At 46.3% G+C, this 24,472-nt stretch overlaps 1 protein-coding gene across 4 annotated transcripts in view; it reads right to left on the bottom strand.

Moving 5' to 3' along the window:
- LOC147011065 (sodium- and chloride-dependent GABA transporter ine-like) overlaps positions 1-24,472 on the bottom strand; it is a 133,369-nt gene that overhangs the window by 78,931 nt on the left and 29,966 nt on the right. For 3 of the 4 annotated variants that reach the window (XM_085859603.1, XM_085859601.1, XM_085859602.1), the window contains exon 6: positions 9,733-9,867. The exons of the other annotated variant lie outside the window; for it this stretch is intronic. In XM_085859603.1, coding sequence (XP_085715729.1) covers positions 9,733-9,867 — 135 coding nt within the window. The remainder of the gene's footprint in view (positions 1-9,732; positions 9,868-24,472) is intronic. 4 annotated transcript variants of the gene reach the window in all.

Genomic DNA, 24,472 nt, shown 5'->3' with positions numbered 1-24,472 from the left:
TTTGAACATTCCGTAGCGTTTGCTCTCCACGTTCTTGATCCAGAGGTCCAACTTCCGGACAAACGCTCCCAGCTTCGAGATGAAGTCTGAGACAGTGCAGTTGAGCCATTGGAACGACAGGTTTAAGTGGTTGAAGACCCCAAAAATGTCCGACAGGTAGGCCAACCTTGAGATAAACTCCTCGTCCTCCAGATCTTTTTGAAAATCGTGTTCTTTCTCCGTGAATAATACGAGGAGTTCATCCCTCAGTTCAAAGAGACGCCTCGTCGTATTCCCCCAGGAGAGCCAGCAAACCTCTGTGTGGTAGAGGAGACAGGTGTGGTCAGAGCCGAGATCTTCACGGAGCAGTTTGAAAAGCCGAGTATTCAGGGCAGATGTTTTAACGAAATTAACTATTTTGATTAATCGGTTCAAGCATGATAACAAATTCGGAGGGATTACCTTAGTGCTAAAGGCGAATCTTTGTATGAAACAATGGACAGCAGTGGCGTTTGGTGACACAGCTTTCACATGGGCATGAAACCCTGACTTTCGACCGAGCATAGACGGAGCCCCATCTGTCGTGCATTCGACCAACTTTCCCCAATCCAGTTCATTATGCTTGAAGAAATTATCCAAAAGGTTGAAAACATCCTTTCCTTTCGTTGTACTGGATAGCTCCTGGCTCAGCAGCAGCTCAGTCTTCGCAGTATTATTCTGTGTGAAGCGAATGTAGACAAGTAGTTGACAGTAGTTTTTATTTTTTATTTTAATTTTTTTTAAAGGTTGAGCCCGAAAGTGCTCGCGAACCACCTGGAAGGCCCTCACATACCACAGGTTGGGAACCACTGCTCTAGAATCTCTTCAGCGGAGGAAAATTTTGGAATCGATCCGAGCAGCAGTTCCGACTGCTAAAAAAGTAAGCTTTCATTTGTTCAATTCGCACATTCTTGGACACCCCTTCCTCTCCTCAACCTCTGGAGAGTTGAATGGTGGTGGAAGGGGTTTGGGATGAGGAAAGCGTGAGGGGAGGGGAAGGGAAGACAGCATGAGGGGATGGTAGGGAAAGCAGTGTGAGGGGAAGGGAAGGCAGCTTGGGAAGGCAGTGCAAGAGGAGGGTCGCAGCATACCAGGGCATTACCGATGTGATAAAAAGCACATGAACAGCAACATTTTCTTTTCATCCACCATGCTTTATATAAAACTGGGCAGGAGCCTTTAAAAATTAAAACACATGCTATCTACCTGGCAAAGGCCTGCCTGCATGCATGCCCCCACCCCCACTCACATTCCTCCAACCTCCTCACATGCACACACCCCACATAGTCATTTGTACCCATTTGTACCATGTCCATTTGTACTATCTTCGTACGTCTTCATTATTTTCAGCAATTGTGAACTCTTAATATATTGCAGCAACTATTAGTATATTTATATTCATATTTTGTCATGAAAGCAAATCACACAACACAGTAAAAAACAAACTGCATCCATAATTGCCAAAAAAGGACCCCTGTGGACTGTATCATGATGGATTGCAAAAACAGGTTACAGAGCATGGTGTTGCACTCAATAAAGTTATACTTTCTGCACATTCCTTAATCTGTTCTTCACTCAATATAATCATCCAAGCTTAAAACTTCGCTTAAATAAACACACTTGGTTAAAAAAAGAAAAAAAAAAATCGCTAACTCACTCCAGATTTTGACATTTATTTCGTCCACGAGTTCCGATTCTCAAATCAGATGTAATATTTTGATTATATGTTAGCTCTCAGCTCTCAAAAGTGCCTCAACAGTGTATACAAAAAAAAGTATGTGAGAATGCATCACGATTCCAAGGCAAGACATGTTTGAATCGACTGAATTAAGACCCTTGTGAGGTGAATTGGGGTTGACCAAGGTTAAGCCTTTCATGGAAGTAAGCCATTAAATATCTTCAAAAATAGGTGTTTAAATTTACCCAAACATCAATTTTCATTCATGCACTTCCTTGGGTTCTCTTCATATGCTTGGAAAGTTTGGGGCCTCGAGATTTCATGGTGTTGGAGTTAAGGAGGAGACACACCTACTGACACAAACACACTGACATTTATTAGAATAGATTATTGTTGAGTTCGATCGGGGGAGAAGTCAGATTTTGGAGAGGGATTTTGGAGATTATCAGAAAGTTTTTCCCTTTGCCCCATTTCACTTACATGTAAAATTTGAGGGGTTTGATCGGGAATATGTCCCATAACTCTCATTTTCCAACCACTCACCAGCCCTTCCAACACCACCACCTACCCAATATACAGTATCAATGAATGTCGTCTATGCACATATCTCCAAGGAAAGAGGTGGAAGAACACACACAGAAGTGTTCTGGAAGGTGCCGAAACTGTGGACACTCCCCCCCCCCCCCATTCCCCTAAAAGACCAAATACTTATTTCTGAAGAGCTCATTTTTTAGGAACCTTCTCCAAAGTAATTCTCATAAATAATGTAAATGTTCAATCAATCCGTATTTGACTCACTGGAAGAAAGATAGTATTTGTTACAAATATCTCATTGGACTAATGTAAATAACTGTGTCGTTTGCCGTTTGGAGAGGTTCTGGGCTGAAAGGATGGAAACCTTGATGAAAAACAGTACCCAGCTGATGATCCGGGAGGTTGGGAAATCAGTCAATTGCTGGTAAGTTAAGGTTATAACTTCAAATGAAATAGATTTTACAAGTGCTTACCAGTGCATTGTGTGTGTGTGTGTGTGTGTGTGTGTGTGTGTGTGTGTGTGTGTGTGTGTGTGTGTGTGTGTGTGTGTGTTATGTCTGGCTTCCTTCTTGGGGACTCTGCTGCAGTAATTGGTCTTTATTTTGATCGTACCTTGAGTGCAAAAACAATTTATATATTTTGAAAAGTCAAAATACCAACAGTCATTCAAAAAACAGAAATCTTTATCACCTCCTCTAGTCCATGAGCCAGGTGGCCGATTTTGAGGTTTTGGTATCAAGCGACTGAATAAACGCCGTTGTGATTTTTGGGTAGCCTAATGTCTCAAGTATTCAAAAAAGTTGAGCGAACCTTTCAGATCAGTAGCTTAATACCCCTACGGCGGCCATTTTTAAAGATGGCCGCCATACTTTTTGAAATCCATATAAGCTAGTTTAGAGGACAACAAGTCAACTTTGGGTTAAGGTAGACAGACTTGTGAGTGCTCATCTTGTTTGTTAGAACCTGCTGAATCTTATGATATGTGGATTGTTTCGTTTTCTGCGTTCCTCAGCTCGGCATTGAACTTTGTATGTGAAAATTGTGACTATTTTGTCACATTTCATCAAAATATGCAGAGAACTTCCCTCACTACATCGTTAAAACTATTGTTCTGGTGATAATTTTACTTTGGTTGAGTCAAGATGGTTCTGAATCTATAGAATGTGTAGTATAACCCATGTGAGGCCATTATCCCACTGAAAATGGATATATTTTGGAAATTCATTTCCGTGTATTGACTGAATCTGGGGTAGGGGTAGTCGCAGTTCATAATGAAGTCCACTCCCCATTTATCAAAAGTTTACTCAGATTGGTATTTTACTTCAAAATATCCACTTTTAACAAGGTTTGCACATTTTTCTAAATTTGCTTTAACCCTTTAAGACCGAAAATATCCTGCAACTATGTTTTTTTTAATAGCCTGTGAATAAGTAATTGCACGCGTACTCCGAGTCAGGAAATGACAAAGAATAATCCCACAGGTATAAAAGTAGTCATCAGTTAGTCACAAGAAGAACCATGGATTTCCTATTGTCTGTTTTGAAAATTCAGAGTTCTTTCTGGGACCCCCCTGTAGTTCTTAATTCACCGTGCTGCCACCATGTAGAAACACAGCAAAACTAATTCTTTGACATAACTTTACATTTCCTTCACTGGGATAAGGGAGACGATTCTCATTGATTTTCATTTAACTATCTGTTATGTTCATTACATGATCCCAAAGTTTTTCACAAGTTAGTATCATCTTTTGCTCATCAACCCCCCATCCATTATCATATAGAGGCCTAGCGAAGTGCACACTCACAATGTAGCAGTGGTCCTATAGAAGTACACAACATGATATACATACATTCATACATACATACATACATGGTGCTGCTCTTGTAGATGCAAATGCTTAGAGCCTGGGGTAAGGGGAGCACAGTCCCATCACTCACTTGCCTATGATCCCATTCTTCATTGAAAACTGCAAGGGGAAAATCCCTTTTTCAGATGTTTGCGATTTGGGGATTTCAATCCGGCTGGTATACCATTTTTGAAGTTAAAAAGGAAGGGATTATCCAACTACTGTGGAACACATTGTGGCCTATAATTCAGTTGATGTTCTATCTTTTCAGGTCCCATTTTGAAAATTTCAAAGAGAAGACAGAGCCATACGTCATGACCGATTCTGAGGAAGACTGTAGGAAAATGAAGCGCCCAAGAGTAGAAAAAGCCAAATGTGCAATATGTGAGGAAGAATGTTATTTGGATGAACTTGTTAAACTTAAAGACATTGCGTCTTGGCAAAGACTCTATGACACTGCTAAGATAAGACATATTGAACCTATTTTGAGGATTGCTGATGCCAATCATCCATCCGCACTGGATATCCGTTATCATAAGAAATGCAGAGACAGACTAACGCATGTTAAAAATCTGAGAAAAATTCAGGGTGATCTCGGTAACTTGAGTAGTGAGCCTAGTTCTGTTCAGCGGAGGTCTTCATGCCAGTCCACAGATGCTGCGGACAAATCATGTGTCTATCCAGAAGTATGCATCTTCTGCGAGAAAAAGACAAAGTACATTCAAGGTTCTCGCACAAGGGAACTGCTCATTCAGTCCTCAGAACTAAGGGCTGATGAAACGGTACGTGATGCCGCTATTAGGCGATGTGATGAGAGGATCATTGCCCTCACATCCCGTGACATTGTTGCTGCTGAAGGGCACTACCATGCTACCTGCTATAGGCATTACACGGTAAACTCAAAACGAGACCAATCAACGGTACGAAAGACCACATCGCAGTCTGCAGCGGCCGACGATGGCTACGCCAACGCTTTGGGAGTCGCACTGGAGAAGTTATATTCGTATGTGCGTTGTAACATATTGTTCAATCCTCACCTGGTTTCCCTGGTAGAAATCACAGCACAATTGGAATCGTTTCTCATTGACCAGGGTGTTGAAATTAGAGCGTCCACAAAAAAGAATTTACGCAGAAATCTTGAGGCTGAATTCGGTGACACCTTGCACTTTTTTGAAACAGATCAGAGTGTTTCTTAGACAACATAAGCTTAAAACCGATGACATTGCATCTGAAGTTATCCGTTTAGAAAAGTGAATTCAGCTGTTCAACCAAGGATAAGACTGTGTCCAGTTGATTGAAGATGTTGCAATCATACTCATGGATAGCATCAAGGGTAGCATACAAGAACAAATGTGGCCACCGCACCTCGAAGAACTGGACAAATCATACATTGAGTTACCAGAGTGTCATGACATTTTTGAAGGTGCTCCTGGGGGATACACAGCATGATGCATCTGACCGAATCTCTAGGCTGTCATGGTCATTTGCGCAAGATATCCTGAATGCTGTGACAAATGCGCAGGTTGTCACACCTAAGCATGTCCTGTTAGCTTATGTTGTGAAAACATTGACAGGTAATGTGGAAGTCATCAGGACCCTCAATAGGCTTGGTCACTGTTGTTCCTATACCTGACTCGAAGAAATTGACACAGCATTATGCGTTGAGAAGGTTAGTCGAGGTGATGGTGGCATTCCCAAAGAAATTTATCCTGGTGTCCCAACTGTTTTAGCCTTTGACACCATTGACAGGATGGAAGAGACACTGAGCGGAGAAGGAACAACACATCGTATTAACGGTATTGTGATGCAGCCTGTGTCTTTAACCTGTACTCTGCAGAGGCAAGATGAGCCAATCGTTTTTAAGCAGGAGAAAAGAAGAACAATTGAGACAGTTGGTGACTGTCTGCCATTGTATGTAGCAGGCCAGAGAATGGTTCCACCCACACTAAACACCCCAACTTTGTCAATGCCATTCATAGATGCATCCACAAGTGCTCACCAGCGAAATTACATTTGGCTTCTTGTGCGGATGCATGATATTCACAACCAGATCATACCATCATGGACTGGATTCAATATCCAGACAAGGGACAATGTTTCAGTATCCAAGGACACCGTTGGTTACCTGCCAACAATCAATGCCCCACCTTCAGATCTTTCGACTGTGCAAATCAGTGTCCATTTGCCAGTCATTACAACTTGACAAAATATGTGTGGTAATGAACCAAGCTTTGTATGCCAAAGCTACAGCGATAGCTTGGAAACACCAGTTGAAATTCGAACGTATTGTCTTGATGATGGGAAATTTTCATGTCATCTGCAATTTACTGGGCATAATTGGAAAGCTGTTTGGATATGCTGGACTGCGTGATCTCGCGGTTGAATCGGGGATAATAGCAGATGGGTCAATTGAGAAAGTCGTATTGGGTCAGCAATACAACCGAGCTGTGTGTCTTCATAAAATCGTTTATGAAGGGATGATGTGACAGGTTTGGTCAGGGTTTTTAGAGTGGTTAGACAACAGCCACCATAATGATCTTCACACGCTTGATGAAACCTTTCGATATGTGGCTGATCTCCACGAAAATATGTGCTCTGTTACACTTGAATCACTTGAGCAAGACATGTCTTGCCAAAGGATACTTCATCTTTTTTGAGGTATACTTGGGTGTTCTGCGCAATGATAGAGGTCCTGTTTCCGCATTCTGGATGACGTACATTGATCTGGTGGAAATATTACTTGGTCTGATCAGAGCCAATCGTGAAGGCGATTGGTATCTTCACCTAGCATGTATTCGGAAGATGATTCCATGGTGTTTTGCAATGGACAAAACCAATTACTCACGTTATCTTCCAGTTCACTACGGTCAGATGATGATGCTCAATTCTGTTTGCCCTGATCTTCACCAACATTTTCTCAATGGGGGGTTTTCTGTTCAGCGCAGCAGTGGAAGCCAATTCGGGAAAATTGCTGTAGACCAAACACTTGAGGAAACTGTAAATAAAGACACACAAACTTCAGATGGAACCAGAGGGCTTAGCATGAAGCATGGGACCGTGTCTCGGTACTACCTCACTGCAGAGCATAGGGCAGAAGCCTTACGTCAACTCAGGGAACTAATTTTCATCCAAAGTTCCTCAGGACATCAGGATCTGCAGAGATCTCGCATCAGTAAAGATGAAGCGGACGTAAAGGCTGTGCAGGAAATGCTAGAGAGTAACTGGATGAATCCATTTGACAAGGGATATTCCGATCTGGAGAGCATTTCTACTGGGCTCATCGCTCCAGCCGATGTCTGCAAGGACTTGCTCAGTGCACAGGAGAAGGGGAAGGAGGCGTTTATGCAGTTTACTTTGAAATTGGAAAGTGGAGAAGGTTTCTATGAACCTATAAAGAGACTGAAGCTGAAAACATTTGCCGACCTCCAGAAAGTAACAACTGTGAAAACACGAGACAAAGAGGTAGTCCTGAAAGTAGACAACCGGCTCTTTGGTAAAATGATCCTTATTTCTGAAAACAGAAAGCTGGATATGAGAGACATTCTTTCGTATCCTCTAGGACCAAAAACCATGGTCATTGGCTAATGGGGATGGCACATTAAAAAAAGACCGACAAAGCTTGGCTTGGGAATCATATTGAGAAAGAGGCAGCGAAGGTTGACCCACCATCAGATCGAACGGCCACGATAATTGATGGCATGGGTTTAGTTCAGAAAATGAATGGGGACAATCACACATTTGCTGAAATGTCACAGAGGATCTTGAACTATGTACTCAACGAGGGGAAGGGAAGCAGCAGAATTGATGTTGTGTTTGATATTTACAAGGACAGTTCGATAAAAAATGCGGAGCGGATGAACCGAGGCTCTGCTGAAGGCATAGTCTTCAAAGAGATCCGGGCGGGCCACAGGATAAAAAAAATTGGAAAAGGTTGTTGTCAAGTGGGGAGAGTAAGAATAATTTCATCGAATACTTGTCAAGTAGTTTGATGGATCCATCATGCAAATACAAACTCTTAAACACAGAACTTTTCGTCACATCAGGCGAAAAATGTGTAAGGATGGAAAGTGACCGGGTAGAGGAGGTTTCCGAACTTGAGTGTAGTCGGGAAGAAGCTGATACTAGGCTGATTCTGCACTGCAGACATGCTGCTTCTTCTTTTTCGAAAGTGATAGTTATATCAGAGGACACTGATGTCCTAGTGCTCCTTCTTGGATTTCATCTTGAATTGTCAACAAGGGTACTGCTGAGACGAGGAAAAAAGAACAAAATTCGCGTTATTGATATCAACCGCCTCGGAACAATTCTTGGGAAGGATGGGTGTAATGCTCTGATCGGACTGCATGCCTGGACGGGCTGCGATACAGTCAGTGCATTTACAAGACAAGGAAAAGTAAAGTCGTTGAACAATATTCGGAAAGATGACAGCTGTCGGAGAGTGGTCTCTGACATTGGTAAAGACTGGGAGCTCAGTGATGAAACATTTGCTCTTGTTCAGGCATACACATGCAAAATGTATTTATCGAATACAGAGATCAAAGAAGTCAATGCACTCAGATATGAACTGTTCAGGTCCAAACGGGGTGAAGTGACAACAGGACAATTGCCACCTTGTCAGGATGCGTTGTATCAGCACACTAGAAGGGCTAATTATCAGGCTTCCATATGGAGAAGAAGTCTGGAGAACAAGCCGGATGTTCCAAAGCCAACTGATGGACATAGTTGGACCGTCACTGAAGGGGATGAAGCAATTCAATGGCTTACCATCCGACCTGCACCAGATGTTGTCCTGTCTTTGTTGTCTTGTGATTGCTCCCGAGCATGCAAGAAAGGCACATGTTCACGCATAGACAATGGTTTATTGTGCACACCGGCTTGCAAGTTAAAGGAGTGTGCTAATTGGAAAGAGGATGAGGATGAAGATGATTTCACGCAAGACGTAGATGACAGCGACGATGATGGTGATTAGTGATTTGAGAAGACTGTTTATTGCCACAGGCCTTCCTGAAGCATTATAACCAACTTTCTAGAATAAAGATAGATGCTAACTTCACACTACAGTGGTCTTTTGGTCAAGCTTTCAATTCATGGGTCGTTATAAGTATTTTCAAGAACGTTTCACGAAAACTCGGCCAAAATACCTCATTTTTCGTATCTATTTGTCATTTTTTTTTTTTTTTTACAGAAAACGACTTGTAGAAGCCACTTTTATTACACATGAGAGGAATTGGTATGTAACTTCGAGCAAAATGATCCCAAATAAAAGGTTTTAATCCATTCCAATGATGAGTTTTTACATTTTAGTTATCTTTCCCAGTTTCGTCGGAGGGAATGGCGGCCATCTTTGAAAATGGACGCCGTAGGGGTATTAAGCTACTGAAATGAAACGTCCGCAAGACATTTCCTGACATCTGAGATGTCAAGCTACCCAAAAATCACAACGGCATTTATTCAGTCGCTTGATACCCACTTTTCACCTGGCTCATGGACTACTGCTCTCAATGAAGCAGGACCAAAAACAGAATAGTGTCCTGTGTCTGCACACAACTCTATGAAAACCATTATCTCATCACATCTCCCGAATAACTTAAACCATTTTTGTTTTACAAAAAAAAACATCTTATTCTCTCATTCATGTCGAAAATGTGAGAATCACCTCCACATTCATGAGTTTGAACCATCGTGGGACAATAAAGTAAGAGATTCCTTCCCAGGCTCCTGGCAGGAGGCAGTTGTTGATGAGGAGGACAAGTAGAAGGCAGTATGGGAAGAGTGCAGTGAAATATACCACCTAGGATGTACACAGTCGATATGTCATGATGTAAAACTGCAGCAAAACACTTAATACAGTACAAGCATAAACGAGGAACTTTGATGCAAGAGGAGGCTATTTGGCCCTTAATGCCTCCACTATATCAATACTGCATTGATTTATTTGATTTCACGAGAGGGGTAGGGGAAGGAGGAAGGGGGAAGTGGGTAGGGGAAGGTAATAAGCGTGATGGGGAGGGGTTCTGAACTTGTATTTGGTTGAGAGACTTGAGTGGGAAATGGGGGGAAGGGTTCTCGACAAATGTTTGGTTCTGGGACTTGTGGAGAATGGGTGGGAAGGAGGTGGGGGGGGGGGTAGTACACGATTGAAGGACATGGGGAAGGTTAAAACAGCACGTTGATAGTTAATACTGTACAGCATGCAGAGACTGAGCAGAGATGTGCATTGGTGGTGGAGAGTGGAGGGGTGGAGGGAATTTGGGAGGAGGTAAGTGTGAGGGGAGGTGGAGGGAAGGCAGTGTGAGGGGAAGGGAAATGGCAGAGTAATGGGAAGGGAAAATACGGCAGCATAGGGAAAGGGAAGGTGTCGTGAGGCGACGTGAAGGGAAGGGCGATAAAACGTGCCCAAATAGCAACATTTTCATCTTAACCGCCAAGTCCGATATATAACTGGGCGGGAGCATTTAAAACCGACACTATCTACCTGGCAAAGGCCCACCTGCATGCATGCTCGTGCATGCGGTGACCTTTGCACCCCTTTGGTGAGCTCACTCCGAATCTGATTCGTATATATATATATACATATACATATATATATATACATATATATATATATATATATACATATATATATATATATATATATATATATAAATATATATATATATATATACATATACATATATATATATACATATATATATACATATATATATACATATATATATACATATATATATACATATATATATATATATATATATATATATATATATATATATACACACACACACACACACACACACACACACACACACACACACACACACACACACACACACACACACACACACACACACACACACACACACACACACACACACACACACACACACACACACACTGCTCTCTCGCTATATCGCGGTTCACTTTTCGCGGCTTCACGACATGGCGGGTTTTCAAAGATGAAGAGGCGCCTCCAGTAGAGGAGATTTAATGCTCTTCTTTGCTGTGCAGTACGACATTAATCTCATCATCGTCATCTTCATCGTCATCAGCAAAGCACAGCTATCATCATCATCATCATCATATCTTCATACATCAGTACCCATAATACATTTTTTCTATATTTTATAGTATAATATAGTAATTTAAAAATTATTTTTGGTGTTAGGCTTTGCAGGCCCATGAAGTCACATTTCCGATGAATTTTTTTTTTTTTAAATAACTGATTAATGTGTGTGGGGAAGGTGAATAAGAGTGTGTGGATGCTGTATAATGGTTTAAAATACGTTTAAAATGTGTTTAAATATATTTAAATAAATATGTGGTTTCTACTTCGCGGATTTTCACTTATCGCAGGTGGGTCTGGAACACATTAACCGCGATAGGTGAGGGAGCACTGTATATATATATATATTGTCGCGAATTCACGCCCGCCGGCGTGCGAGTGGCCACGTAACTCGAATCGCGGAACGTCGCCCACCGGACGGACAATTCTGTCGCGACCCTCTCGGACTAACGCCGGGAACTAGTCACGGGTGGGCCTTTCAGTCTCACCACGATCGTGCCAATCGGCCCCCCGCGTGGGATAGGGTTGTTCGCCAAATTCGACCTACTGAAGTACCCACACGGAGGGTAGACCAGGCGATCGCACCTCGCCGCAGGTCGACTCCGGACTCGGGCCACTTTAAGCGACCCGTTCCGTACTATCGGGATAACCGAGCGGTGTTATCGTCAACCTCGATGGTTCCGATTAATTCTCGGGCGTATTTAGCCCACTACCAACCCTTTATGTGAAGTAAGATGGAGATTCAATTAAAGAAAAGATGAAGCAAGAAGGGAAAAACAGTTCAACATAAGGCACATTTATTCCGCGGCACACGGAAAGCACACATATACAATTACAACAATTATGCACGAAAAGCAATTGCAACAAAAGAAACACAATGCAGAGATACTACCGACTATGCGAGCACACGGCAACACTTACACAGTTTTACTTTACAGACGGCGCCGAAAACACATATACTCAAAAGCAAAAGAAAAGGGCCACCCTCAACGACAAGGGGGCAGACATGGTCTGTGGGAGCGAGACCGGGCGGAGCCTACCCGTCTTGTGATGAGCCGAAAATATGGCGGCGGTGCCCCAACTCCGCGCTCCTCCGCGGGTTTCGTTGGCACTGCTTGGAATGGGGTGGGAACGGGGCCCCCTTTCCACACTATCTCAGCGCGGGGGGGGGGGAATAGGGGGGAATTGTTGATGCTCTGGGGAAAGAGGATAGCTGGCTGGCTTGGGTCCAGTGACGAGCGACTCCACTGCGACCTCGACAGCGCTCCCGGCTTCCCCTCTCTGCAGCTCCCCGACAGACTCCGAACCCCGACAGACTCCGACGCTCCTCCAGACCCGTCTTGACTGCTGCTGCCACACTCCGCCGCCACCACACCTCTCCAACTCGCCCGAGCCCAAAAACTCCGACTGCCTCCAACTGCTTCCGACCCAAAACTGACTGAATTCGCCCCGCGCTCGGCGCTTTATAGTACGGCAGGAGAACCCATATGCAAATTTCCGGATCAGGATGAGCTCGGGGGCGGAGCCACGCTCACCCATTGGATGAAGGAAAAGTGGGCATGAACCTCCCCGATCCTCGAATTTGCAGATATCGATTCTACTCCGACGTGCCTGGAGGCGGGGCCAAATCGCCCCACGCTCGCTGATAGGACGGAACAGAAGTGGGCGTGTAACATTCCTGATCCGATTTCCCCTCGGAAAGGCCGCTCTTTGTACCCGTGGCTCAGCGCGCGCCCTTTACAAGGCCAGGACAGCCTGACACTCGGCGCCCACACGCGGTGCGGGAATGGCCGCAGAAGGAGAGGCAAAGGTGGTGGAGGGTCTAAAGTGGCGGTCCCTGGCCACGGTGACGCTTGGAATGGCGGTGATGCGATGGTTGCGGGATGGTGTTGTGAAGGTAAAGGTCGTGGCTTTTGGCGTTGTTGTTGTTGTGAAGCGGCGTTGCCGTTGGTGGTTGTTGTGTGATGGCGGTTGAGACGTGGTTGGTTCAAAATAAAGAGAGAACAGAAAAATGGCTATCTTCAAGGGTCGCAGCCCGAATGAATCACATTTATTCCCTCTAAACAACGGGTTTGGGGCTAACTACACATGTACTTACAGAGATATCTCACCTACGGGACCTGAATGGTGGTTTGCGAATTTCCTCAACCACAACACCACCCCTCCCCTTTTTACAGACTCGTCCCGAGTCGTCACATTTTCGTGTGCCATCATGTGTAGTTCTCCCCTAGTACGTTTTACCTACGGATCTCTGAGTGCGACATTCATGGTATTCGTGTCCCCAAAATAAATAACCTGAGGGCTGAGTAACTAACTAAACAAACCCACTCACACGGACGACTTAAATAAAATTGCCGGCGCTAAGACATACATGCCGGGGGCGCACTCATATGTGCAGTACATCTTAACCTTAACTTACAAATTTTACACTAAACCATGGCCCAGGATCAATGGACTCTGCAAAAAGAAAGCAGTTAGCAGGGAGCCAGGCTGCTTGCATGCAGTCTCTGGCTCAAGCAATGCAGGTGACAGGGAACGTGGCCGGCTGCTCACACGCAGTCCTCGGCCTCACTTTTGAACTGAACGCAGTGAACCCACAACGGTGCATGGGCTGCACAAACGCAGTCTCCTGGTGCGGCTGCCCGCAAGGCAGTCCCTGCAGAACACTGAACGGGCACTGACGCAAGCAACAAAACTGTGCACGGGCTGCACAAACGCAGTCTCCATGCCAGCTCAAGTGGCACACGCAATGAGCACAACGGATGGATGGATGGATGGATGGATGGATGAATGGATGAATGCAAACACGGTGCACGGGCCACTACTGCAGGCCCGTGTTGTAGCGGCCAACAGGGCAGTTCTTGCAGCTTGCAAACTGTTGCCTTGATCCTGGCGCACATGGAACTGAACAGGGGGGGGGGGGGCAAAGCAAAATTTAACGGGGCTGGTAAACATGGGCAGTGGGCAAACACAGCCTGCAGAACCAGGCCGCTGCAGGCAAACACAGCCGGCAGATGAACTGGCCGGCACAGGCCTTGAAGTAAACAGCTGCAGGCCTTGCAGCAAAACAACAGCTGCCGATGAAGTGGGCCGGCCTTTGCCTTGCAGTGGTTGGTGGAGGGAGTGTGGTGGTGCTGGCCACTCGGAAGGCGGGCTCGGACCTGCCTAATGTCTCCCTCCCACCTATCGCCTTTGCCTGTCACTGTCCATACCCACTCCCTTAATTTGTCAAAAACCCAATTTAGCCCCAACTTATTTTTTTGTTGTTTTTATTTTTACTTCTCCACTATAAATCGTCCCCTAACCCCCTTTATCGTCATTGTTCGGCTAACCTATCGTCTGCTAGCCTACTCTCAACCCCTACGTTCCCTTCCCGGAGGGGAATAAGGGAGAGCTAGCGTCCTGTGTCAAGGCCCAACGAAGCCTCAGAATGGCCTCCCCAGAGTTCAGCCATCTATAACACAAAGTGGGTCCAGCGGCCCACAACGAGAGCGAGGGGATGGATGGTTAGGAGGGGTACACTTCCTATCTACCCTAACTATTTAACTGTTAAACTACCCCGGGGCTTTCAACAAGCGCCTCTCGCTTAAGCTATTGGTTCTAAAAACCCAGATTCCCGTCGCCTGTGTTGGTGTCCTCACAATTTCGGGCCTCGCCCCCCAATTTTCTTTCCTTGCCCTCACACGGTCTCATGGCTGGGACGCGTGGCTCCCCTTGGCAGGCACAACCCTCTGCCGATTCCCCTACAATGGCACCCCCGGGCACTACACTGCCTCCGAGCCTACCAGCTCCCTAAACACCGGGGAGTGCCCCCCCATGGCACCTCCGCTGAAACGCACACGTGGCAGGCTGGCTTCCCAGGCCCCTTTCCGAGGGTCACCGGTGCCCACAACACTGCTCACGTGCCTAACGGCGCCCCGGGCCCCCGCACCAAGCGGGCGCACCCGTGCCCACTACGCTATCCCGGCCCCCCATGGGCCCTTGGCCTACTACGGCCGACTAGCCTGGTGCCCGGGGTACCCACTCAGCGATACTCACCTTTCGCAGCCACGCTCCCATCCCGTCAACAGGGCTCCTGCACCCCTCCAAACGGGTTTCGAGCCTACACTCCCACCATCAGCAAAACAACTTCCATTTTTCAATTTAACTAACCCCCTAACTCACTCTACACTGACCCCGGGGTCCCTTTGGCGGGAGTCACTCCTCCCCCCAATCACTCATCGCACCATGCATTCCCCATTCGCTCCACTCACACAGACCCGCTGGCCTCACTCACTCAACATGTACTCACCTCACAATGTACTCACCTTGTACTCACCTCACTCACTCAACATGTACTCACCTTTAACACACACACCGCCGAACTCTGCCATCCTTCTAACTACATCCCCTAACTAACTCGTGCTCCCACATCGTCCCTTAAACTATAGCACGTTCCATTAAACACGACGTAGCTAAACTACGTCCCCTCTACACATCCAACGTCTGTCACTGTCTTCTAAAAAAAAAAAAAAAAATTTTATTTCCCAACCTAAATCTCATCTAAATCCCTCTACCTATCCATTCCACGGGCCCCATGAGGACTTACCCCTGCCCCATGGAGCCGGTCTAACTAAGCTAACCCTTCCCCCTAGCTAGTTTCCATCCTGTGCCCTGGTCAAGGGGATCATCCACCCCTTGCCCGGGAATCCTGTGCACCCGAAAGTGAGGCTTGCTTTTCTTTTTCCCACATGCGCAGCACCAGCGCGGTAACTCACAGCTCGCGCACTTTGCACCTGCCCGTGACTTCATGCAGCTGCACGTGTACCTCCTCCCTCCTTGGACGGTGCCATCCGGCAGAGATACCCCTCCTGCCGGATTGCAACCCCACGTGCAGCCATGACGTCACCGTGCGCATAAAAAAAACACACAAGCCCCACGTCTTGAGGGGTTCCCCACGCGAACACATGTGCTCTGCCCGTTGGAGCTTCACACACACGCCCGCGTGGAGAACCCGTCCGGTCCAAATTCGTTTACCTGCCCAAACTTTGTCCGTCGCGGGATTGGCAACATTCACCGCGCTCGTTTCCGGACCGGGCCTTCACTCCCGCAATCGAGCACGTGGGGGCCTCGTGCGTTGCACAGCACGGACCTCGCGCTCGCTGCTGGGTGAACCCGGCACGGTCCTCGAAACAGCTGCAGCCACTACTCGGATTTTGTCTCTCTGTCGCCGTCCCCATCGCCATTCAACACACGCACTCCCGCGTGCCACGACACTCACACTCCATTCCATTGCACTCACCCCGGGAGAAGCGGCTGCATGTTCACACATGCCCACCGACATCTCCCTCACATACCGCTCTCTCACACACACGGTCTCCCTTGCACTCGGCCATTCACTCACGCATGCCACCTCCCTCGCACACGTGGCTACACTCACTCGCGGTCTTCCACTCACACACGCGGGGGCAGTCGCCCGCGGTGTCTCATCCACACACGGCGTGCTGGGGAGCACGCCCTTCGGCACACTTGCCACCACACCACTCACACACGGGGTCGCTTCCACACACGGGGACGCACTCACACCCTGCACCACACACACCGGGACAACCACAGTGGGGATTCGTGTCCCCACAAGGGTGTCCGGGGCCTCTATACCCCCAAGCTTTCCGTGCACCTGTCCACAGCACTCCTCCCCTCGACCTCGCAAAGCACGACCGAACCCACCTGGTCGTAATTCGCCTCAAGGGGGCATACTCCCTCCCCTCATTCCTGGAGGAGGCCATCCCGCTGCTCGCACTGGGTCTCCACCCAGTCCACCAGCTCCCCCTCATTATCCTCCCCTACCTCCGTGTGTGTGTACGTCTCTAACCTTGTCATTATCATGCAGTCTCTCCTCTATTTTTTCTGTCTCCCGTGTCTCTATACATTTTCTCTCCTTGTTCCTTATTTCTGTCTCTTCCTGGTTCCTTTTTCCTTTTTCCTTCCCATCTGAGTCGTTCTTTCTCTCTGAGCCGCATTAGCTCTTCGTTCTCCTTCCGGAGCTCCTCAATCTCCGTTGACTCCAATCTCACTCTCTGTTTTAGTTGTTCAATTTCACACTCATATAGTTGTTGTTTTCTCTCCCACTGTTCCTCCTGCTCTTTGTTTTCCAATCTCATTGTTTCTTTCAATTGTCTCATTTCCTTCCTGTGTTTCATTCGCTGTTCTCTCACTACTCTTCCTCGTTTCCTCTCCTGTCCTTCCTTCTCCAGTTTCATGGTTTGCTTCATTTGGTTAATCTCCATTTTGTGTTTCATTCGCTGCTGTCTCATTACTCTTCCTTGTTTCCTCTCCTGTCCTTCCTTCTCCAGTTTCATGGTTTTCTTCATTTGGTTCATCTCCATTTTGTGTTTCATTCGCTGCTGTCTCATTACTCTTCCTTGTTTACTCTCCTGTCCTTCCTTCTCCAGTTTCATGGTTTTCTTCATTTGGTTCATCTCAATTTTGTGTTTCATTCACTGCTGTCTCATTACTCTTCCTTGTTTCCTCTCCTGTCTTTCCTTATCCAGTTTCATGGTTTTCTTCATTTGGTTCATCTCCATTTTGTGTTTCATTCGCTGTTTTTTGTCTATCTCCTCGTACTCCAGCCTCAGCTTTTCTTTCAATTGGTCAACCTCGGCTTCATGTTCCTTTTGTTTTCTTTCCCATTGTTCCTTTTGTTTTCTTTCCCATTGTTCCTCTCGTTCTTCCTCTCCAATCTCCATGTGTCCTTCAATCTCCTGATTTCTCCTTCCTGTTTCATTCCTTGCTCCTTCAACTTCTCCTCATATTCCAACCTATTTTTTTTCCTTTTGTTGTTCAGTTTCAAATTCATACTCTTTCAGTTTTTTATTCCACTGTCTCTCTTGTTCCTCGTTCTGCAATCTCATTGTTTCCTTTAATTGACGGATTTCTTTCTCCTGTCTCATTCCTTGTTCTTTGTATTTCCTATTCCACAGTCTTCCTTGTTCCTCATTCTGCAATCTCGTTATTTCTTTCAGTGGGCTGACTTCCTTCTCCTGTCTTATTTGTTCTTCCCTCATTACTCTTTCTTGCATCTCATTCTGCAATCTCGTGGTTTCCTTCAGTTGGCTGATTTCCTTCTCTTGTCTCATTCCTTGTTCTTTCAGTACTCTTTCTTGTTCCTCATTCAACAATCTCGTTATTTCTTTGAGTTGGCTGACTTCCTTCTCCTGTCTGATTCGTTCTTCCATCATTACTCTTTCTTGCATCTCATTCTTTAATCTGGCCTTTGCTTCCAGCTGTTCGATCTGTACAGTGTGGTTCCTTAACGTTTCATTCTCTGTTGTCGTTCTTTCTTCTCTCACCATCCTCAACTCGTTTTGTAATTCCCTCTCTTTGTTTTGGTGTTTCTGTAACTCAGAAGCTTTCTTTTCCAATTCCGTTCTCATCTCCGCACACTCCGACTTTGCTTTGGCTTCTAATTGTTCAATCTGCTCAGTGTGGTTCCTTAAAGTTTCATTTTCCGTTCTCTTCCTTTCCTCTTTTAACACTATCAGTTCTTTTGGTAATTCCCCCTCTTTGTTTTGGTGTTTCTGTAACTCAGAAGCTTCCTTTTCTAATTCTTTTCTCATCTCTGCACCCTCCGACCTTGCTTTGGCTTCTAACTGTTCCTCCGTCTTGCCCTTGTGGTTTTCTACCCGTCTTCCCAGTTCCTCTGTCTCCGTTTTTACCTCCAGTCCCAGCTTATCAACTCTCTTCGTCATGTCTTGAAGTCTTTTCTCACACTCCACCGTTACGAACTTCAATCCCTCCTTTGTCTCCTCCTGGCTTTCTTTTAATTTTTCTAATACCTTCTTTACCTCGTGTCTCGTCTCACACGTCTCCCAAATTATTTTCTCACCCGCCCCAACCACGGGCCTGACAGCCATTGCACTCCCTCCCAGCTCGTTTGTTCCCACACGTGGCGTTGTCATTATGCCCGCCTGCAGACATTGGCCCATTTGCCGCATCTCACCCTGCATCTCTTTCGTTCTGTTTGTGTCTCCATCCATTTTGTTTTCCATCTGTTGGGCATTCGTATCTATTTTTTTCGTCCATGCCTCTCATTTCGTTTCTCAACTGTCGTGCAGCTGTTTGTATTTCTGTCAACATGGCGAATAGCTGGGCCATGTCGGATGCACTCAGGTGAGCTGTTTCGGCAAGGATTGGGGGGTTTTGGCGGAGAGGGGGAGAGGAGGTGTCATACACCGCGGCCGCCGCCGCACTTATTTCGGGCTCTGGGTTCAGTTGGGGGAGTTCGTGTTCCTGCACAACCAACATTTCCTGCACGGGGATTTCATCCTGGACCATGGATTCTACACATTCTACATCCATTTCTAATACCCCCGGCTCCCGCTCGCCTTGAGACGCCATCTTATTTCTCGTAAAGGGTTAATTTAAATCGCTCGTAATTTGGAGGGAATCGGGGGTCGCTCCTCTCACCCCTGGACCGATTCCCATGAATTTAGCTGGAGACAGGAGAGCCCGTTTTCCCGCTCTCCGACACCAGTGCCGCGAGGAGGGGGATGGGTTTGTATCCCACTCCTGACACCAGTGTCGCAAATTCGCGCCCGCCGGCGTGCGAGCGGCCACGTAACTCGAATCGCGGCATGTCGCTCACCGGACGGACAATTCGGACAAGACGGCCAATAAAAAAGGGACTTCCGGTTCCGGTTTTGGAGCAGCGAGAGGTCTCCTTCGGGGCTCCCTGCTGACGTTCTCAAAGCTAAGTTTCCGGTTGTTATTTGTCCCATTTTAACTGTTTAATTTTCTCACCTACATGTTACTGTGTGTTGCTAGTTCGGTTTTGTTTCAAAAATCGTGCTATTTTGTGAGTATTTTTGTCGATGTTCTTACCTGGTGCTTGAGGCCTACCGGTTCCACTCGGTGTTCGATCGTTTTTTTTTTTGTTTGTTTTGTTTGTTTTTTCTCCCCATTACCTTCAATTTCTATCCTCCCCATTACCTTCAATTTTGATCCTCCCCACTTTCCAAACATCCCCCATTCTCCCAACTAATCTCTTTCTTATCTCAAAAAAAAATAAAAATAAATACCCTACAACAACACGCTCACCTTCTCCCGATTCTGCTTCTTCTTGTTCCTCTTAACTTCCTCCTCGTCTTCTTCCTCGATTTTTTTTTTACACTTCCATGACCTAATCTGTTGAACTCTCTTATACATTAATATTAACAACAACAACAAAATCCATATATATATATATATATATATATATATATATATATATATATATATCTATATATATATATATATATATATATATATATATATATATATATATATATATATATATATATATATATATATATATATATATATACCCAACAACAACAACAACATGCTCACCTTCTCCCGATTCTGCTTCTTCTTCTTCTTCCTCTTAACTTCCTCCACGTCTTCTTCCTCGATTTTTTTTTTTTACACTTCCATGACCTAATCTGTTGAACTCTCTCATACATTATTTTTAACAACAAAAACGATCTTATAATGCTTCGTCTTCCTCTCTCACACATGTAGTACTCTTTACTGTTTCACAATGCACTACTCTTCTACTATTTTAACAGACTGCTCTCATTTCGACCTCTCCTTCATTACTTGCCTAAAAAATCCAACTATTACAGCGCTTCTTCTCTCCATGCTCTGAATTCGCCTTCATTGCATCCAGCAAGAATTGTGTTAAATCGCATCTCTGACCTAAAACTTAAAAAAACCACAGTTTGCCATGGATGCTCGCTTTCCATCAACCATTCTTTTTTTCCAACTTCAGTGCCAACTCACCCCCCTCACCCCTTACTCTCACTCTCAAAGCAACCATCCCATTCTTCTCCCTCCAAGCCTCCCTCTCACCTCTCTCAAAAATTCCCCCCTCACCTTTCTCCCACCTTTCATCCCCCTCACTCTTCCTTCTCAAAGTTGCCCCCCTCTCATCCACCAACCTACCTCCCTCCACTGCCCTCTCACCTCCATCTCTTCACTCCACCTCCTCAAATCCTCAACTGCCTTCTTCCTTGTCTCTTGTCCCCCCTCTCCCCCAGCACCACAGAGCCTTTTTCTCCTCCTCATTAGGCCCCCTCCCCTCGCTATTCTGCAATACGCCACACTCCTTCAGCAACCCTCCTTACCTGCCCCCCTCGTCCCTTGTCCTACCCTCCCCCTCCCCCTCCACCTCCTGAACCCAAAGCTTCCTCCCCTTCCTCTTCATTAAAAGTGTGGACCTCAAATATCCAGGGCCTTCGCTCAAACCTTTCAGATCTTTCCATACAGGTTGCCACTGACAAACCAGACATTATCTGCCTAACAGAAACTTTCCTCTCCCAAGACGTGTCTGACTCCCAAGTATGTCTCCCTGGTTACTCCCTCTTACGGTATGACAGACCTGAGCCTCGTCCTGGTGGAGGTGTTGCTCTCTTCATCAAAGACTCTATTCCTCACTCTCCATGCACTGCTCTCACTCCCCACACCCTCAGGAATACCTCTGGCTTCGGCTTCCCCTCCACTCCCACCTCATGTTTATATGTGTACTGTACCGTCCACCGAACAGTGATGACTCCATCTACACCTCACTATCCGAAAACATGGACCATCTTCTATCTTCTCATCCAAACTCTCTCTTCCTCTTATGTGGTGACTTCAATTGTCATCACGCCAGTTGGCTAGGTGTGGGTACCTCTCTCACCTGCCATGGCACCTCAGTAAAAGCTTTCTGCGACTCATTGGGACTGACTCAATCGGTCAACTTCCCGACCCGGATCTCAACCAATGGTACTCCATCTCTTCTGGATCTGATTTTGACAAATTTCCCTGACAATATCTGCTGCTCTTCCTTCGCTCCAATTGGTTCTTCTGACCACGTCCTTGTCAAAGTGGACATCTCTCTGGCTGTTATCAGAGAACCACCTCACCGCCGTCGAGTCTGGCATTTCACTCAAGCCGACTGGAAGGGTCTCCGAGCAGCCATCAAACTTACAGACTGGTCTCCTATCACTACTTTCTCAAACATCAACTCATCCTGGGAATTCTTTCAAAGAAACTTGCTCTCCCTCATGCACAGATTTATCCCCTCTCGTGTTCAGTTGTCTGACCCTTCCTCCCGCCCTTGGTTTACTGAAGCATGTGGCGAGGCAGTTGTCCTGAAACAACTTGCCTTTGCCTCATGGAAAGCAAACCCAACTGAGGGCAATCTCAGTTCTTTCCACAAAGCTCGGAACAAGTGTGTATCTACCCTCAGGAGAGCCAGAAAACAACATCTTTCTCATCTCAAGTCTGAACTCTCAAACCTCTCTCCCTCCTCAAAATCCTGGTGGCGTTTAATCAAATCTGTTTCTGGTGTATGTTCCCCCTCCATCCCCTCCCTTACCTCAAATGGCCGCACTGCTGATTCCACACGTGATAAAGCTGAATGTCTAAACTCGGTGTTTGCAGCTAAATCTTGTGTCCTAAACCCATCACTATCTCTACCCACTTTACCCAGTTGCACCCAACTGTCCCTGGACTCTGTATCCTTTTCTCCTGACAAGGTGGAGAGCTTGCTTTCAAACCTCGAGTCAGATTCTGCAACCGGTCCAGACGGCATCAGCCCACGTGTCCTCAAGGCCTGCTCTTCTGCTCTTGTTCACCCTCTCTCTGTTCTATTCACCCTCTCATTTGCACAAGGTCATCTGCCATCTGCTTGGAAATCTGCTAACATCACTGCCCTGCATAAAAAAGGTGCAAAAATAGATCCCTGTAACTACAGACCAATCAGCCTTCTCCCAATCATCAGCAAGGTGATGGAATCCATCATCGCTTCAGACATGAAATCCTTCCTCTTCTCCAATGGCTTGATTTCCAATCACCAATTTGGTTTCAGACCAGGTCACTCTACCCTGGATATGCTGCTTCTGCTCTCCCATCAATGGATGGAGGTCCTCAATGCCAGACAGGAAATCCGAGCCGTATCCCTGGACATATCACGTGCTTTTGACACAGTCTGGCACCCTGCCCTACTCACCAAACTCTCTTCCCATGGTATTCAAGGCCATCTCCACTCATGGCTCGCAGACTTCCTCTCCTGTCGCAGTCAACGTGTGGCACTAAATGGAGTTCTTTCATCCCCTCTTCCTGTGCAGGCTGGAGTTCCTCAATGTAGCGTTCTGGGCCCTGTTCTTTTTCTGGTTTTCATCAATGATCTCTCGGACTCTCTGGAAAATCCTCTATTTCTCTTTGCCGATGACTCCACCCTCTGCCGTACCATCTGTCATCCCTCAGACCGGCAAGCAGCAGCTTCTTCGCTCACTGCAGATCTGGATAAAATCACAAACTGGTCCAACACGTGGAACATGTCTTTCAATCCAGACAAATCTCACACTCTCACTATGTCTTTTCGAAAGGACCGTTTACAAAACCCCCCCATCCACTTTCTCAACAATCCTCTGGAAGAAGTCTTTTCTTTCAAGCTTCTAGGTCTCACTATCTGCCATGACCTTTCCTGGGAAAGTCACATTTCCAACCTCACCTCAAAAGCCAGTCGCCGACTGGGAATCCTCCGTCGTGCTAAGTCCTTCCCCGGCCCTCTTGAGCTCCTGACCACTTACAAAGCTTTTGTCCGTAGCCTGATGGAGTACTGCTCTCCCCTCTGGGCTGGTGCTCCTGCCTCCCACCTTTCTCGGCTTCACGCTGTCGAAACCAGGGCATTTAAGATGATCGGCATCTCCCGCAATGAAGCTGAGTCTTTGGGCCTCTCACTCAATCACCGCAGGTTGGTCGGTGGTCTTTCTGTCTTCTACAGACTCCTCTCCAGCCTTGCCCCCCCTGCTCTCTCTGCGATTTGTCCCCACCACATTTCCACAGGGCGCTCAAGGTTCGCCAACAACCCCCTTCTGGTAAAAATACCAAAATCACGAATCACTGCTCATCTTCACTCTTTCATTCCTCTTTTTTCCCGCCTTTGGAATAAACTTCCTCACTCTATTCTTTCCCATTCTTCCCTCCAGGCTTTCAAAACAGCTGTTCACCACCACCTCTTATCTTCCCCCATCCAAATCCTCGATCTTTTCTACCCCCGATAATCCACCCAAGCCCACTTCCTTCATTTCTCCTGCTTTCCTTCCTGAAAGTCCCTGAAATGTCCATCTTCTCTTCGCCATGTTCCCCGTCCCATCCCCATCCCTCTCCCTTCCACAGTTCACCTAATGTGTCTGTTCCCCACTGTTTTGTCCCTTCCACTCCCGCCCCTCTTGTCTCATGCCTCCTTGCTGTGAGTTGTGTGTTAGCTCTCATACGAGCCTCGACCAAGGTATACAAAAAAAAAAAAATAATAATAATTCTGTCGTGA

The sequence above is a fragment of the Eptatretus burgeri genome, chromosome 16, assembly GCF_056783735.1.
Source record: "Eptatretus burgeri isolate ZD-2024b chromosome 16, Ebu_testis_v1, whole genome shotgun sequence".
Taxonomy (NCBI): Eukaryota; Metazoa; Chordata; class Myxini; order Myxiniformes; family Myxinidae; genus Eptatretus; species Eptatretus burgeri.
This window is presented reverse-complemented; position numbering and strand designations above follow the sequence as displayed.